The 16,657-nt window shown below is 48.1% G+C and overlaps 1 protein-coding gene across 1 annotated transcript in view; it reads right to left on the bottom strand.

Annotated features, from left to right (window-relative positions):
• The window catches only part of LOC114694084 (sarcoplasmic/endoplasmic reticulum calcium ATPase 2-like), a 153,884-nt gene extending 149,629 nt beyond the window's left edge, over positions 1-4,255 (bottom strand). The window contains 1 exon segment of the mRNA XM_037208840.1: positions 4,223-4,255. Within this exon segment, the coding sequence (XP_037064735.1) occupies positions 4,223-4,255 (33 nt within the window).
• Between the last annotated feature and the right edge of the window lie 12,402 nt (positions 4,256-16,657).

Consider the following 16,657-nt stretch of genomic DNA (forward strand, 5'->3'; position numbering starts at 1 on the left):
GACTCCCCTTGCTATCCCTTTACCTGCAGAATGAGTCCCCAGATCCTCCCCAACGCGAACTCAGGCAGCTCTGCCCAAGTGTCTAACTGCGCCTCTCCCTGCTTTCTGACTCTCTTGACAATTTTACCACAAGAAATTTGTACCGAGGGAAGTGAGAATTAAAAAACCAGGGTGATTGCACATGCAAACCATGGTAGGAAATCAAAGGCAAGGCAGCCGAAATGTCTTTGTATTTACTGAGACTTGAAGTGTTTGTGACGCTTAATGGGATCCTGGCGAGTTGAAGGCACAGCCTTTGATACTTAAGCCTTATGAAAATTCATTTGTGCGCTCAGCAGACTCTGGGGAAATACCCTGATCTTTTTATGAGGTGAGCTTTATAGATCCTTGGCTGAGGAGACATGGTTTCCTTGTTCCCACAGACTTGGAACCAATGATGCACATGGATGGTTCTTTTTAAATGTCTTACTTAAGAGCGAAATGTTTTTCTCCTCTTGTATTGTTTCTGCACTGTATTTATCTGCTTTTCATTACTCTATTGGTATGCCTGTGGCAGGCCATTTTATTAAGAAAGAAGTTCATTTTGCTCAGTTTCAGAGGCTGAAAGTCTAAATACGGCTCAAGCTGCATCAATGACATATATCAAGAACACATGTGTACTTCTCTGGGTGGCCTCCTGCCTTCTCTTTACAGTCACCCTAATGACCTAATTTAATCTTAGTCATTTTTCAAAACTCCCACACTACAGGCTAAATTTTCACCTTCTTGGAGTTGGGGGTATAGCTCGGTGATAGGGCACTTGCCTGTCAAGTGGGAAGCCCTGGGTTCTATTCCCAACACTGCAAACCCAGAGGTTTCCATTCTCAACACTCCTGACCTCAGGGATTAAACTCCTGCATGCTCTACACCCTAATGTCATCCTTTCCTTTCAGGGTCTCTTTCATGCACAGAATAGAAAATGCAAACACTGGCATCATGAAACATCAGATGTTGCATGAAACACATGTCTAGATGCTCTGGGCTTCCATTAGGTCTCCTGTGAAGACAATTAAGGGATTCTTATAGAGCTGGAGGACGAAATGCCAGTGCAGCCCACGAACTGTTCATCTGCCCCAGGTTCGCCCACCTAAGCCTGGTCTTACTTTTCAAACAGGAAATGACCAGCTTTGTCTGCTTTCTCCTCCCATTAGACAAAAGAGGTGATGAAAGGGCCAGTCGAGAGCAAATGGATACTTGAACTACTAGCTTTCCCCCGGCTTCTCACTGGAGGCTACATCTCAGAGCTGCTTGGAAGCTGCAAGGATTGGCAAAGGGCTGAGGAAGGCTAGGCCAAGTGTACCAGCCATCTGGAGCAGAAAGCTATTCCGGGCCTGATCTGAAGAGATGGGGAGCCGGCACCCTGGGCCTTGGAAGGGAAGGTGCTGCGAGGGGTGGGCTGGAGGCAAAGAAACAACAGGATGCCGGTGGGTGACGGTGGCTTCACGGGCTGGCAGCAGTCGGGCACTCTGGGGGTGTAACCAGTGTTTGCTGGTTTCTGCAGAGATGTTCCTGAGAAGACACCAGCCACAGTAGCAGCTCCCTGTACCACATAACATAGCCCAGCCCTAGCCACCCAAGACACAAACAGCTTGTCCTCAGTGACAAGTGTGGTCCTTACACCATTAACCTGGAAGGAGCGACGACGGGACTTTACTCCTCACTTAGAAGCCAATGGGGCCGTTCTGTCGCTCCAGTCTGTGGAAAAGGTCGTGCCTCCTTCTGTCCTTCTTCACCTTGCTTCCGATGCCTGGTGTCTTGTGCTTGACGATTTCTGTCATGAGAGGCACCTAGCAACTTCTAATCTTCACTGAAGCCTTCCCTTCCCCAAGGACCTTGTGCTGATGCTTTCCATGTGTGCCCTGCATCATGTCTCTGGAGGAGCAGCTCCAGGAGAGCCATGTGTATGTAGTCTTTCTGAATTAGTGTCTGGGGGTGATAGCATTTCATCCCAGTGGGTTTGGGATGAACTAGAAACACTGATTGGAAAATTCACTCACCCAAAAGAGTTAACAAAGAGGTGGCTAAGATATTTTCCAAAAGGAAGGTAATGAAGGAGTTCTCCTTTAAGACAACTAAATGATTAAAGACTACAACAGAGCCGGGCGGTGGTGGCGCACGCCTTTAATCCCAGCACTCGGGAGGCAGAGCCAGGCGGATCTCTGTGAGTTCGAGGCCAGCCTGGGCTACCAAGTGAGTTCCAGGAAAGGCGCAAAGCTACACAGAGAAACCCTGTCTCGAAAAAACAAAAAAACAAAAAAAAAACAAAAACAAAAAAAACAAAAACAAAAAAAAAGACTACAACAGAAAGCCGTTTTATTCTGGATAGCTTTTAAAGAGGCTCCATTATCTGGGTGTGTGTCGCTCATTGCTGACTTACAACACAGTGGCGTTGATCCGCCCCTTCCCTGTGTCTCAGTGTCCAGCTATAGGCAATGTCCTTGGCCCCCAGCTGGCTGAGGATGTCGAGTGCCGCAGATGCTGGTGTATCCGGATGTGTCTGTGATCAACATGCAACTGCTATTTCCTCTGATTGTGATGCAAACTCAACACATACTCACACCACTCCCGGACTCCACCTGTGTTTAAGTAGAGTTATTCCTACATGCAGAGTGGAGAGAGGTCACCTGAGTTTCCTATTCCAGAACATTCATTTGTGTTTAGTTGTTCGGTACAAAACCTCTCTCCACACCTACCCTCCTGAGCAGGGTAGTCTCTCCATGACCAAGGAAAGCTTAAGAGGACTTCACTAAGACCTGATTCACACTTCCAAATGAGGAAGGAGGAACATGTTAACACCTCTTATGCCCCCTGACCAGGCATCACCACAGTCACTTTGTCCTTATGATACTCACTATGTGAAATGAGCACACATTTGTTGAGTGGTCCACTTGGGTTCCATCTCTTGCAAGGTTGTGCCACATGGCAGCATGTAACAGGGCAGCATGTAACCAGGGTTTAGAGTCCTGGAGAGTAGTTTAGGCTTTTGGTTAATGTTCTTTCAGGCCCCAGGACCCATTAAAGATCCCCCATTACATCAGTCATCTTGCTTTCTCGGGCTCCTCTTGGCTGTACCAGGTGTTCAGATCTTCCGTGCCTTTGATGGTCTTGACGAATGTGATTTTGATGACCTAGACAGAGTCTGGCCAGGTATTTGTAGACTGTCTCTCAGTTGAGATTTGCCTGGGGCTTTCTCATGGTTGGACAAGGGTTATGGCTTATTAGGAGGAAAACCACAGAGGTAATCTGCCTGCCACCTCCCCATGTGACGTGAGGAGGCCCACTGTCACCATGTCATCATAAATGATGTCAGCCTTGATCTCCAGGTGGGATAATCCACTGCTGTGCAGTTCTGCCCTGTATCTCTTTCCAGACACCAGGTACGGTGTGTACTTGAGAAATGGAGAGGTGTGTTTTACTCCCTTGGGGTGGAGCAGCTACGTGCTAATTGGGTACAGATTGTCCATTCTCCTTTTACTTATCTCTATCTTTATCATGGACTCGTAGTTCTACACTTATACTCTGAACATCATTAACTTTCTTGCTCAGATAATCCCAGCTTTGACTTGTGAGCTTACGATTGGCTCCTGTGTCTCTTTGCCTTGCTTCTGCTGTGTGTCTGCTTATCAGTTTATGCATTCCCTTACTTTCCAGCACCACAAGACAGCTCCCCACTTCTTCCTGCTTATTCTCAGGGGAACCCGCTCTCCCAGGAGTTCTATTTCCTTTCATCAAGAGTCACATTAGAGCCAAGAGCTAAGCCTTGGGCTTGCTTGTTGGGGTGATCTTTATTCTAGGTCCTCTTAGAAGATGGAGCTAGGAATTGTGTACATACAGATACAAGCACATACTGCTCTAGTAGATATCTGTCTGTCCACACCCAACGTTCACCCATCTGTGCACATGTTTGTATGTTAGGCTGAAAGTGACTTCACATCCTGCCTCCAGAGCTCATCCTGGACCACACGCATCAGTCCAGCCTTTTCCCCACTTATCTATAAAGTGATGCTTAAAAGGGAGTTTGTCCATCATTCTAAGGGCGAGAAGCTTCTTTACAATCTAAAAACTCTTCCCAGATGACAGAGCCTCCTCGTGTGCCAGGTACACAACTGTGCTTTGAGTAACCCTGGTATGTCCGTCACTGCAAACAGGGTCATGGAGAGAAGGCCTCACTTCTGAGACTTACCCGCCTTCGGTCAATCATATCCTCATCTTCCATGTTTAGTTAGAACTATAAACACTCCCTGCTCAGTAGGTGCCCAAATTGTTTTTTTTTTAAACTCTGTGATTTAATTTTTATTAAATGGTAAAATATCTGATAATGTTTTGACTGTTGTCTCCACAGAATCAAACCCTAAATTTTGGGGGAAATTAAAATATTTTGTATAGTTTTTTTAAAGACTTGTTTTATTTTTAGTTACATGTATATGGGTGGGTATGTGCCCTTGAGTGTGGATGCTTGCAGAGGCATCTGATCCCCTGGAGCTGGAGTTAAAGCAGTTGTGACCATGCTGAGATAACCACTGAGCCATTTCTCCAGAGCCTTGAGTGTTTTTTAATCTTAGGACCTTCCTGGTGATTTCCCAGATAAATACAAGAAAGTCACCAGGCGGCGGTGGCGCACACCTTTAATCCCAGCACTCAGGAGGCAGAGACAGGTGGATCTCTGTGAGTTCGGTGCCAGCCTGGTCTACAGAGTGAGTTCCAGGACAGGCTCCAAAACTACACAGAGAAACCTGTCACGAAAAACCAAAAAAAAAAAAAAAAAAAAAAAAAAAGAAAGAAAGAAAGAAAGAAAAGAAAGAAAGAAAGTCACAGAAGCCCATGTGTCTCTGACTGTATTGTACCTGAAGCCTGATTTTACTCCATTTTTGTGCCCTTGGACAACTATAACTGCTTCCTCATCCTCAAGATCTGAAGGCTGCTCTCTCTCTCTCTCTCTCTCTCTCTCTCTCTCTCTCTCTCTCTCTCTCTCTCTCAGGCTGAGTAGAGGTCCTCCACAAACAAGGAGACAAGTGTCAGAACCGCATGCAAAGTTAACTGCCCTGCCTCCGAGCCCTGGACGCACACCTGGGAGGTGGGTCTGACTTCCCTCAGACAACTGTCACATTGTTTCCCCAAGTGGCATCAAGATTTCCAGGACTCTTCCCGCCAGGAGCGGATGAATTCATGAGAGCTGATCCTGAGCCAAGATCTCCTGGAATCCTATGGCGCTGCTGGGGCTGGGCTGCTTGCCAAGAGAAACGGACTGGGGTCATCTATTTGGAATGCCACTGAACCTGTTTTCTGAAGGGTAAGGGGACGCCTCCTGCTTTTATGGGGCCATGTTCTTCCATTACTTAATAATACGCACTTCTGTGAAAGCTCGCACTGTGGGTTTAATGTCCTTCTCCCCAGGAGGGAAGGAACTATGTCACACAGCCCTGGGCATAGCCTCCTGTGCTGTGGACTTTGCGCTTTCTGTTGGGAATAACATGGAAGGTACTCCCCCAGAGTAAAAGTCACATACTTTTCCTGTGGGTCTAAAGTTGCTTTCAGTAGAATCACGTGGTATTGAAGGGGTTAAGCTCGGAGCAGTCACAACACAGTCAATGGTCTCTCTGCTTGATAATTAACACAGAAGATTTACTATGGGACATAGGCTGGTGACAAGATCAAGTGCAGGTTATTCCGATTCAGCATCTGTGAGGGAGAGGGCAGAGGGCAGTCCACACACATGCCGATGTAATTGTCTTTCAAAGTCGTTTAATTGGTGACACAACATGAGGCCCCTGTAAAGACCAAATGAAATGCAAATATGTCACAGTAAATGGATGGCTCTGGGGTTCCCCCAAGAGGACTTGTGATCCCCGTCCACCTCCATATCCCGCAGCTTCCCCATTGAGACTGCCGGAAGAGGACTCTAAGGGGGAACTCCAGCCCCTTTCTCAGGGACTGTGGCACAAGGGAACGAAACAAGAGGAGTCTGTAGTATAAGCCCTATGGGGGTGGAGGGAAGTCTATCTTCTTCCCAAGCTTGGGACAATTAAGACTTCCTCACTACACGAAGAAGGGGTTTCTGTGCAGAGTGGGGCTTTAAGAGCATATGTTCATCTTTCTGCTCCAGGTTCAAGGTCAAGGTGGGCCAGGCCTGCCTCTTGCCCTTGAGGGAGTCTGGAGTAAATACAGAATGTAACCCCTCAGGTCCTCAAACAGAACCCTTCTGGGAGCCAGAAAGGAGGACTCGGGTATGTGTGTACATACACACAAGGCATCTGTGATAGTAAGTGTGCTTGTGTGCAATGCTGTGTGAATGTGAGTGTGTACATTTGGAAATAGGAATACAAATGTGTGCCTGTGCATAGGAGTGTGCTTTCTGTGTGTTTGGGAAGATGCACGAGTGTGCATGCATGCCCTGACCAGGTCGGAATCACCATGCACGTTGTAAGGACTTAAAGATCTTAATTCACTTTACTTCTTTTTCTGGAATTTTCCCATAAAATAGAATGAATCTTCCAACGAACTAAACAGGAAACTTGGTTTTGCAGGGAGAAATGGACTATGAGGAGAGGGGGGAATGTAGAAACAAAGAATGAAAGTAGTTGGTCAACTCAATGTGAGAGTCTTTGAAGGTGGAACAGAGAAACAGGGCGATGGAAACCTCATTGGTAACATCGGGTGACCCAGGGTCCATGGTTTTGTAAGGATTGAAGCAGAAGGGACTTCACCAGCATGCCGGTGAAAATGGCTGGCTAAGCAAATTCACCTCTCATTTCTCTTAGCCTCCTGAAGGGTCGGACAACAGCTCCGTCATGCTCTGACACTGAGGGGGTCCAGTGCGGGAGCCTTGTCCAAAGCAACAGCCTCCCAAAACTCCTATCTGACACTAAGAAATGTGTGAGCTCAGCAGACACTGAGAGGACGTCACGTCTAAAGAGGAGAGGCGGGTCCCAGCGGTGGGGGGAGTAGAGATGCAGGATACGTAGAGAAGAGATGCAGGATCAGACCCCACTGCTAAGAGTAGGAGGTGGAGCTGGAAGGCACTGGCCACAGTCAGCACTTCATGCTGGGAGGGCTTGTTCCTGGAAACTCAGAGGTATGCGGACATTAAATATTCTACCTCACACCTTCAAGAATCCTTGGCAGCCTTGGGAAAGCCATGTTTCAGCACACTGTGTAACTTCATCCATCCATTGTTTATTCAGTCAGCAACCGTGTATTATCTGTCCATGGCTGAACTGAAAATTCCAGATGCAAATCAGGTGAAGCCCCGCCCTCAAGAGTCACCTTCTCTGAAAAGGAACTCTCAAATTTGCTAGAGTTTGGGTCTTAAAAGTCACCCAAAGGTCCGTATTTGAAGGCTTGGTCCTCACCTGTGTTGCTTTGTGGAGGTGGTGGAACCTCCTTTGGGAGAGATGACCCAGTAGGAGTATTTGGATTTTAGAATCCTAACTCCTTTTTTTCTGTCTGCTTCCTGTGAAGCATGAGCTGAGCCTCTTGCTTTACCACGTGGTCCTTACCATGTACTGCCTAACCACAGGCCCAAAGCAACGGCACCAAGCAGCTATGGAAGGAAACTGCTATGGTTGCTGTCCATTGCCAACCTAAGGTCTACAATCATCTGGGAAATAGCTTGATTAGATTAATTGAGGAAAGATTGCCACACTGTGGTGGCTGGCCCTGCTTGGGATCTGTGTTGGGATCCTAGACTGTATAAGAGAAAAGGTGAGCTGAGCACAGGTATTCATCACTCTCTGCTTTATGACTGTGGCTGCCATATGATACCAACTGCTTCGGGCTCCTTCTGTTTTGGCTTTTCTGCCACAGTGGACTGTACCCTTAAACTGTGAGCTGAAATAAACCATTTCCCCTTGAGTTGCCTTTCTCGGGTATTTCTTTATCATGGCAACAAGAATAGAAACTAAAATGGAGACCATGACCCTAAACTGTGGTGATATTTTGTTTGTGTTTAAGTAAATAAAGCTTGTCTGGAGATTAGAGGCCAAGCAATGGTGGCATACACCTTTAATCCCAGCATTGGGGATCTCATGCCTTTGATCCCTGTACCTGGGAGGCACACTCCTCTAATCCTAGCACTTGGGAGGGGGAAACAGGAAGTGATATGGCTGGGCAGAGAGAGGAAGTGATGAGGTGGGGTTGGAGACAGGAACTCAGCTTCCCTTTCAGTCTGAGGATTCCTAGAGGTAAGAAGTTTCACAGTGGCTGGCTAAGCTGCTTCTCTGACCTTTCAGCTTTCACCCTGACATCTGACTCCGGGTTTTTATTATTAAAACCAATTAGCATTCATGCTACACTAAAGAAAACTTCCTTCCTTATAACTTGAATTATCTCAGGTACTTGTTACAGGAGTGGAAAGCTAACATAAGATTCAAACCATCCAATATTCATCTTCTTTCTGTTGTAGGACGTTGTAGAGAAGTAGAGCCAGCAGGATGCATACATATATAGGAGAAAAGATTAGTTAAGGACTTGGCATGTGCAGTTGTGAGAATGGCATGTCTGGGCTGTGCACAGAATGCCAGATGAGACAAAGAGTCCAATTGTAGCTTAATCCCAAAGTCAGTCTGGAGACTGAATTCGTTCCTCTTTGGGGACCACCCTTGGTTTCTATTGATGTGATAAACGCCATAACCAAAAGCAACTTGGGGAGGAAAGAATTACTTATACTTTACATCGTAGGCTATTATCAAAGGGAGTCAGGGCAGAAACTTAAGGCAGGTATGTAGAGGCAGGAGTTGATGCTGAGGCCACTGAGGAATGCTGCTTACTGGCTTGCTCTCTGTGGCTTGCTCAGCCTGCTTTCTTAAACACCCAGGACCACCTGCCCAGGGATGACACTATCCACAGTGGACTGGGCCTTCCACATCAATCATCAATCAAGAAAAATGCCCCTACAGGTTTGCCTACTTGTCAATATGATAGGGCCATTTTCTCAATTAAGACTCCTTCTTCTCAAATATGTCTAGGTTTATACCAAGTTGACAAAATGCAACCAGCACAAGGACCCAAGTCTTCTCTCATCAGTAGATTTGAGAAAGGCTGTGACATTACAGAAAGCATTCTGTTTTACTCAGAGTCAACTGATTCAAAGGTTGAGCTCATCTAAAATATCTTTGCAGAAGCTTCTATGATGGTGTTTGACCAGGTTTGTGGCATACTGTCACAGTCAAGTGGACACACGAGCTCAACCCTCTTACCCTGTAATTCTGTGATAGAAAGTACCAGGGAGCCTGGTGTGGAACCCTGAACAGGAAAGATCCCATGACTCGAGCCTCAGCTTTCATAGTTTGGACCTCCTGGGGTCATATCTGAAGGGAGGATAAGATTGGCTGTGAGTGACTGTGACAAGAGCAGAGAGAGAGCCCTGGAGAAATGACACTTAGTAGGGAAGACCGGGTCAATGTAGGCTGGAGGTCCCATGAAGAGGACGATGGGGGAGCCACCCAGATACAAGTCTCCAGCACCTAGGGAGGCTGGGCACCTCCATGGACACAAATGTAAGCCTGCAGCTGAATTATGTCACATGTGACTTCACATGAGCAAGTGGAAGTCGCTGAACTCACTGAAAACAGTAAAGGAGAGCTGACGTGTGAGCTCAGGTGCCCACCTCTGACCTTCTCACCTGTGAGTGTGAGTCTACCCATTGATCTTGTCTGATTCTTAGTTGCCACATCTGCCAATAGAAACATTGCTGTCATCTCATAGGGCACCATGACAATTAAATAAGGCATCTGGGATGGTCCTCCACGTGTGGCCTGACTGCATTCCTGACAACAGTGTGTTCACTGTTGCTGCAAAATCACTTTTACCCGTGATTCCAGGTTTCTCCATTACAGGAGGCATTGGGTGAAGCCTAATTCTGCAAAGCAATATCCATATCACAAAGAATCCCGAGCAGGAGTGAAAAATGAAGACACCGTACAACCTGAAGGTGAGCACAGGAGCCACTTCACACATTTCCAAGATTGCTGAACCTGGGATGGCATCTGGTACCTGGCACCTGGCACCTGGCGCTTGCACCATAGATATTTGTCAAACCAGCAGGGAGTAAACAAGAATGCTGGAAACGTACTGTCCACCAGGGAACTCACATTTGTGGAAGGGCCTTGAGAAGCAAGCCTGTATAAGTCAATCCTGGGATCCCTCCTTAGACCCAGCACTGGGCTCAGCAGATGGAATATGTTTGAAGACTGCCTGGTGACAGAGAAATCTAAAAATACATGTGGACAGTCACATTACTCAAGTATCAACAGATACCAAAATTGCCATCCTGTAGAAGAGAGTATCAGAAACTCCAGCAGGAGCAAAGAGGCGTTTTTAATAACACTGCCTGACTTTCCCACACCATATGGTCTTGGTAATTAGCTCAGCCACACACGGCTCCCCTCACCATACGCTAGCGGTATGACGCAAGAGAGATCAGCAGGAAATTGCAGTTTATTTTGACTTCGTGTGCATGCAGCTACATATGGTTTTAATAAGCTTTGAATTAACAATCCCTTTAGCCCTATAAATGTTTTTAGAGGAGACTTCTATGGTCTTTCCTAAAAGATAGAGCACACACACCCTCAAAAAGGAGGGGGAGGGGAATGGAAGCAGCTTTGCTCTGGTCCCAGCTCATCTAAAGCTCTAGAATACACCACACACACACACACACACACACACACACACACACACACACACACCCCACAGACAGCTCCAGTGTCCACTAACTAGCATTCAGTGTTAGCCTGATGGGAAATCTCCAGTAGAACACCACTGGGTGCTACCCCAGGTCACGTCAGCGCTTGCATGTTTATCCCAGCAAGAGCATCCATCAAGTCCGTGAAGACAGTCTAAGCTAGAGGGGAAAACTAAAATAAGCTTGCTAGGCTAGACAAATCTCTCAAGATAGAATCTACAAGGGGAAACGACAAGGACTTTGGCAGGACCAGTTGGCTTCCGAAAGTGTAGAAAGAACTTATATTTAAGATAAGCATTAATTTAGTGTGGTACATAGGCAAGAGGCGCTCCTGTCCGCAGTCCTGAGTCCTTGTACGGCCAGTCTGCAAGTGGGCTACCATGGTCCATGGCGGGCACTGCTGCCTCCGAAAGGTGTAAATGAAGAGGAGGGAGATGAAATAAAGAGATGAGGATGGCCACTCTCTCTCCTTTCCTTGTTCTCACCATGGCTGCCAGGAAGAGATGTCTCTGGGGGACACTAAAGCTTCAGGTTGGCCTACTAGCCAGTCTGTTGATGATGTGGCCCCAAAATAGAGGGGAAGCCACACTCTGGAGAAGCTTCCAGGTGGAAGCTATGTAATTTCAAAGCTCACTCCAGGGATGTATTTTCTCCATCAAGGCTGCTCCTCTGGGTTTTCGTGTGTTGGTGACTCTCTCTCTGAGTAAACATGAAAAAGCATCTATTACCCTCGGACTGGGCCCGAACAACAGGCCAGAGGAGTAATTTTACTCAAGTCTGGCTTGGGGAAACAATAAGTTTAAGTAGGGTTGTTTACAGAAGCATGGGTAAAAAGCGTGGGAACGTGTAAGTAGCTGCACTACCACGGAAGAGCCCCAGTCAGCAACTCTCAGCTACTTGTGTACGCTCAGGGAATGGCAGACAGAGAGAGCCTGATGACCCACCTCGTGTCTCTAAGAAATCACATCTTCAACCACAAGCAGGAAACAGAGAAAATGAACTGGATGCGAAGACAAAGCTATACAGCTCAAAGCCGTCCCCCCTGAGGCACTTCCTCCAGCAAGGCAGAACCTACTGGACATCCCTGATACAAACCACTGCACGGCCCGATGATGCAGAGTGGGGTAACCTATCCCAGGCACCAGGATTTTCATTCAACAAATGTGTGACTGACAGGCAAAAACTTTTCCCATCCACTTGGGGTAGCTTCTACATTTAAACTTTTTAACTGATGTTTCGCTCTTGAAAGCACAGGATGTTGTAAGTTTTTCTCAGTCACCTTGTTAGATATCATCTGTGTCTTACTCAACCATAAAGCTCTCAAGACCTTCCTGGCTATAATGCACCCTGGTACACTGTGTAGACCCTTTTCCCCTCCTCACTCTTTGGGGTGTGTTTTCAGGTCTTCCGTGTGCTTTTCTAAACCTGTTTTTAAAAAAGAAAAAAGGAAAAAAAAAAAACAGCAATTACTCTGCAACGAGGCAGGTGGAGAGGCTCCTAAAGGCCCGACACCAACCATTTATGCAAGTATCAGTTGGTCTTGGGATCCAGGAGCCAAACAGACAGTTTCAGAAAAGAAGTCAGCAGGATCAACTCAGTAAGAGCACGTCTCCCTGATTGTGTCCACTCTCTTCTTAGAAGAGCCGTGTTGGGCACAGCACTGTGGGCAGGACGTCTGACTTCATTCATCTCTCGGTTACAAACGTTCTCCGTGATTCATCCTCTGCTTTATCCTGGGGCATTGCTGTGGGTTTGCTGTGCCCTGGAGTGGGTAGGTGGGGCTGACTCACGGTGTTCTGTCCATCCCAGGACCAAGTAGGAGGAAGCCTTTACTTTTGTAGGACACGCTCTGGCTCATCACACTTAAGCAGGCCCCTCATGTCTAGCAGGCTCCAGGCTGATGCTGCAGCCATGGCTGACCGTGGAAAGGTTCCCTGGCCGAATGAGCAGTCTCCGCCCCCTCTGTACCTTCCTGTGGGAGAGAAGTGCACAGGACATACTCTTGGGGATAGGCGTCCACCCGAGGGTCAAGCCTACCCTTTCTCCCTGTGCTGCCTTGTCGGCTACACTCAAGCCTTAGACACCACCCCCAACACCCCCAACACCCCCAACACCCACCCCACCCCGCCGGAGCCTCGGCAACACAAGGCTTCCTCTTACTGTTTCCCTAGGGCTCTGGCTAGCTACAAATCTTGCCACCTTTATTCTCCAGTGATCAGAAGATCACTTTATCCACTTTATCCCAGTTGCTCCTGATACGCACGCCAATCAGCAAGCCATTCAGCGCACCACAGGCTCTCCCGCCCATAATCACCAGATCCCACCATGGGATCAGCCAAGCCACGAAAGCCCCAGAGTGGTGCCTGGCATGGAGTGAGGGTTGAGGTTCTTCTGACACCATTTAAGGAAGATGTTGTCTTCCCATGTTGTGTTCTTGACACCCTTGCCAAAGACCAGTTAACTATAAATATGTGGCCTTATTTCTGGGCTTACAGGTTCATCTTATGTCTATAGTTTTGCCAGCCCCATACTGTTTTAACTACTATAGCTTTGAAACACGTTTTTTAAATTAAGAAGTATGATGCCTCCTGTGTTTTACCTCTTGATCAGCATTGGATATTTGAGGGTTTTTTTTTTATGACACATGTGAATTTGGGGATTATTTTCTTCTTTATGAATAGCTTTAGCATTTGGATAAATATTGAACTGAATCTGTGGGTCACTTTGCTAGTATGAAAATTTCAGTAGTAATAATTCTAGTCTATGAACATCACGAGCACTTATCTAGTCTTTGATGTACAAATCTTTTAACTGTGATTAAGTTTACCTCAGAGTCTTTTGTTCTTTTTTTTTTTTAACCTTTTATTGATTGGTTGTGGATTTCACATCACACATTACAATCCCACTCGTCTCCCTGTCGCCTTTTATCTCTCCTCTGCCCTTGCAACCTCCACCCACCCACCCCCCTTGCTGCCAAAACAAAATTTAAAAGTGAAACCAAAACAAACAAGCAAATAAGAAAAATCTCATCATGGGAACTGTAGTGTGACAGAGTGAGTCACACAGCACACCCTTTAGTCCATGCATCCTTTACTTCCAAGTGTTCATTGCCATGAGCCATTGGTCTGGTTTGAGACCTCTGGCTTCTGCTACAGTATCAATACTGGTCCCTCACTGGGGTATCCCCTTGGATATACTGTTGTTGCCTTGTGCCATGGAGATCCTGTAGCTTTGGACCTGCAGGTCCGGCCCCTTCACGTGCTCCAGCAGCTCATAGATGAGGTGGGTGCTGGGGTGGGCTACCTCAGTAGTCCTGGTTCTGGGCCTGGGTTGGTCAGCAGCCCACCAGCTTTTCCTTGTCGTCACCACCCAGGTGAGCCTCAGCACTGCCCCACCCAGCTCATCCAACGTAGCAGACAGCAAGGAGCGGGGTCAATTCTCCCGCTCTCTCACCCTCGGCTCCAGCTCACCCACACTCACACCACCAGGGCCCAGGCAAGGTACAGGGCCCACTCTCCGGACTGCTGTGCTTGCTGGTCAGGGCCAGCTCTTCCGTTCTCATGCCCCTAAGGTTGCCTCTCCCGTCTGGCACAGGGGGCGATGGGTGGGGGCCTATTTCCCTTACCCCTGCCACCTCATGTCATAAGAGGGGCGGGGCAGGGGCAGCCCTCCTGCTCGCATGTCCACAGGCCCATCTCACCTGCGCTCCCGCCAACAGGGTCAGCTCTAGTGTGCTGCCCAGGCAAAGATAATGCCATGCCCTCTCTCCGGTGCGCTGCAGCTGGTGAGGGGCACGTCCGGTTCCCCCACTCTCGTGGCCCTGGGGCCAGCTCTCTCACCTGCCCCTGGTAGCTAGGGGCGAGTGCAGGGAGGTCATGTTTTGCCTCATCTCTGCTACCACATGGCAGACAAGGGGGTGTAGCAAGCTTTCTTGGACTGCCAGCCCCCAAATCGTGACAGGGAGATTCATTATTAGTTATGAATGCTTGGCCTTAGTTTAGGTCTGTTTCTGGCTAGCTTTTTTAAACTTAAGTTAACCTGTTCCTCTTCATCTGTTTTGCCTCAGGGGTTTTCACCTTTCTTTTATTCTGTATGTCCTACTTCCCTGCTTTCTCCTAGATTCCTCCTCCTATTTATTCTCTCTCCCCACCAGCCCCACCTGTCCCTCTGCTGCCTAGCTGTTGGCTGTTCAGCTTTTTATTAGACCCATCAGGTGCCTTTTAGACAGGCAAAGCAACACATCTTAACATCATTAAAGTAATGTTCTGAAACACAGACAGACGTAATACATCTTTACGTAGTTAAAGTAATGTTCCACCACATGGAGTAGGAAAGAGAAAGGCCAGTCCTGTTCTCATGCCCCCTGGGCCCACTCACCTGCACCCCACCAACAGGGTCAGCTCTATTTTGTTGCCCTGGTGAGGGGCAGGGCCTTCTCTCCAGAGTGGTATAGCTGGTGAGGGGCAGGGCCAACTCTGTGCATCCCTATCCTCACTGCTTTTGGTGGTAGCAGGATCCACAGACATTAGCACAGACCGTAGCTGTCACAGGGCCGTGAATTCAGACATGGCCCCGGCAGTAGCTCAGGTCTGGATGACACCATGGCCGTGGGTGGTAATACAGGCTACTCAGATCTGCATGGCCCTGACAGAGGCTCAGTCCTTGGACACTAGCCTGGCTCTAGGTGGCGGCCCAGGCCCATGTTGTCCACATGGCCCTCAGTGGCACTGCAGGCAATGGACATCAACACAGACCCCAGCTGTGATTGGACCACGGACCCTGTCATGATCCCTGGCAGCAGCCCAGGCTTGAATAGCAACACAGTCCCAGTTAGCAGTGCAGGTCACTTAGATCAGCATGGACTCAACAGCAGTGTGGCCCTCAAGCCCCCTACATGGCCTCAGGTGTGGGCCCAGATCCCAGGCATCTGTACTGCCATCGATGGCATCAGGAGCCTTAGACATGGATGCAGGCTTTATCTGCAATAGGGCCATGGATCCAGACATGGCCCCAGGCAGCTCAGAATCCTACGGCACCCTGGCCCCCAGTCACAGTGCATGTTACATACATACGGTCTCTATGACCCTCAGACACCAGGAAGACTACAGGTGGAGGCCCAGATCCTGGGCATCAGTGTGATCTTTTGCCGTGGGATGGTCTGTATGTCAAATGTGTTGCTCTGATTGGTCAATAAATAAAATACTGATTGGCCAGTAGCCAGGCAGGAAGTATAGGCGGGACTAACAGAGAGGAGAATTGAGAGAACAGGAAGGCAGAAGGAGACACTGCCAGCCACCGCCATGACAAGCATCATGTGAAGATGCCGGTAAGCCACGAACCACATGGCAAGGTATAGATTTATAGAAATGGATTAAGTTAAGATGTAAGGACTAGATAGCTAGAAGCCTTAGGCCAAACAGTTTAAATAATATAAATGTCTGTGTGTTTATTTTATAAGTGGGCTGTTGGACTGCCAGGGCTTGGTTGGACCCGGAGAGAAAACTCTCCAGCTACAACCTTTGGTGGCAACACAGGCCACAGACATCAGCACAGACTCAGATTGCGGTGGGACCATGGACCTAGTTGGTATTGCAGATTACCCAGATCAGCATGGCCCAAGTGGCGGTGTGGCCCCCAAACACCAACATGTCCCCAGGTGTTAACCCAGACCTCAGGTATTCTCTCAGCCTTCGATGGTAACAACAGGAACTACAGACATTGACACAGACCCTGGCTGCAGTAGGGCCATGGACACAGACATGGTCTATAGCCACAGTTCTGGACCAAACAACACCATGGCCCCAGGTGGCAACATGGGCCACCCAGGTCTGTATGACCCCAGCGGCAGTTTGACCCTCTAAGACCAACATGGCCTCAGGTATCGGCCCTGTCTGTGGTCCTCTGTATGGCCCTCAATGGTAACAGGAGACATGGATGTCA

The sequence above is a fragment of the Peromyscus leucopus genome, chromosome 10, assembly GCF_004664715.2.
Source record: "Peromyscus leucopus breed LL Stock chromosome 10, UCI_PerLeu_2.1, whole genome shotgun sequence".
In the NCBI taxonomy this organism is placed as follows: Eukaryota; Metazoa; Chordata; class Mammalia; order Rodentia; family Cricetidae; genus Peromyscus; species Peromyscus leucopus.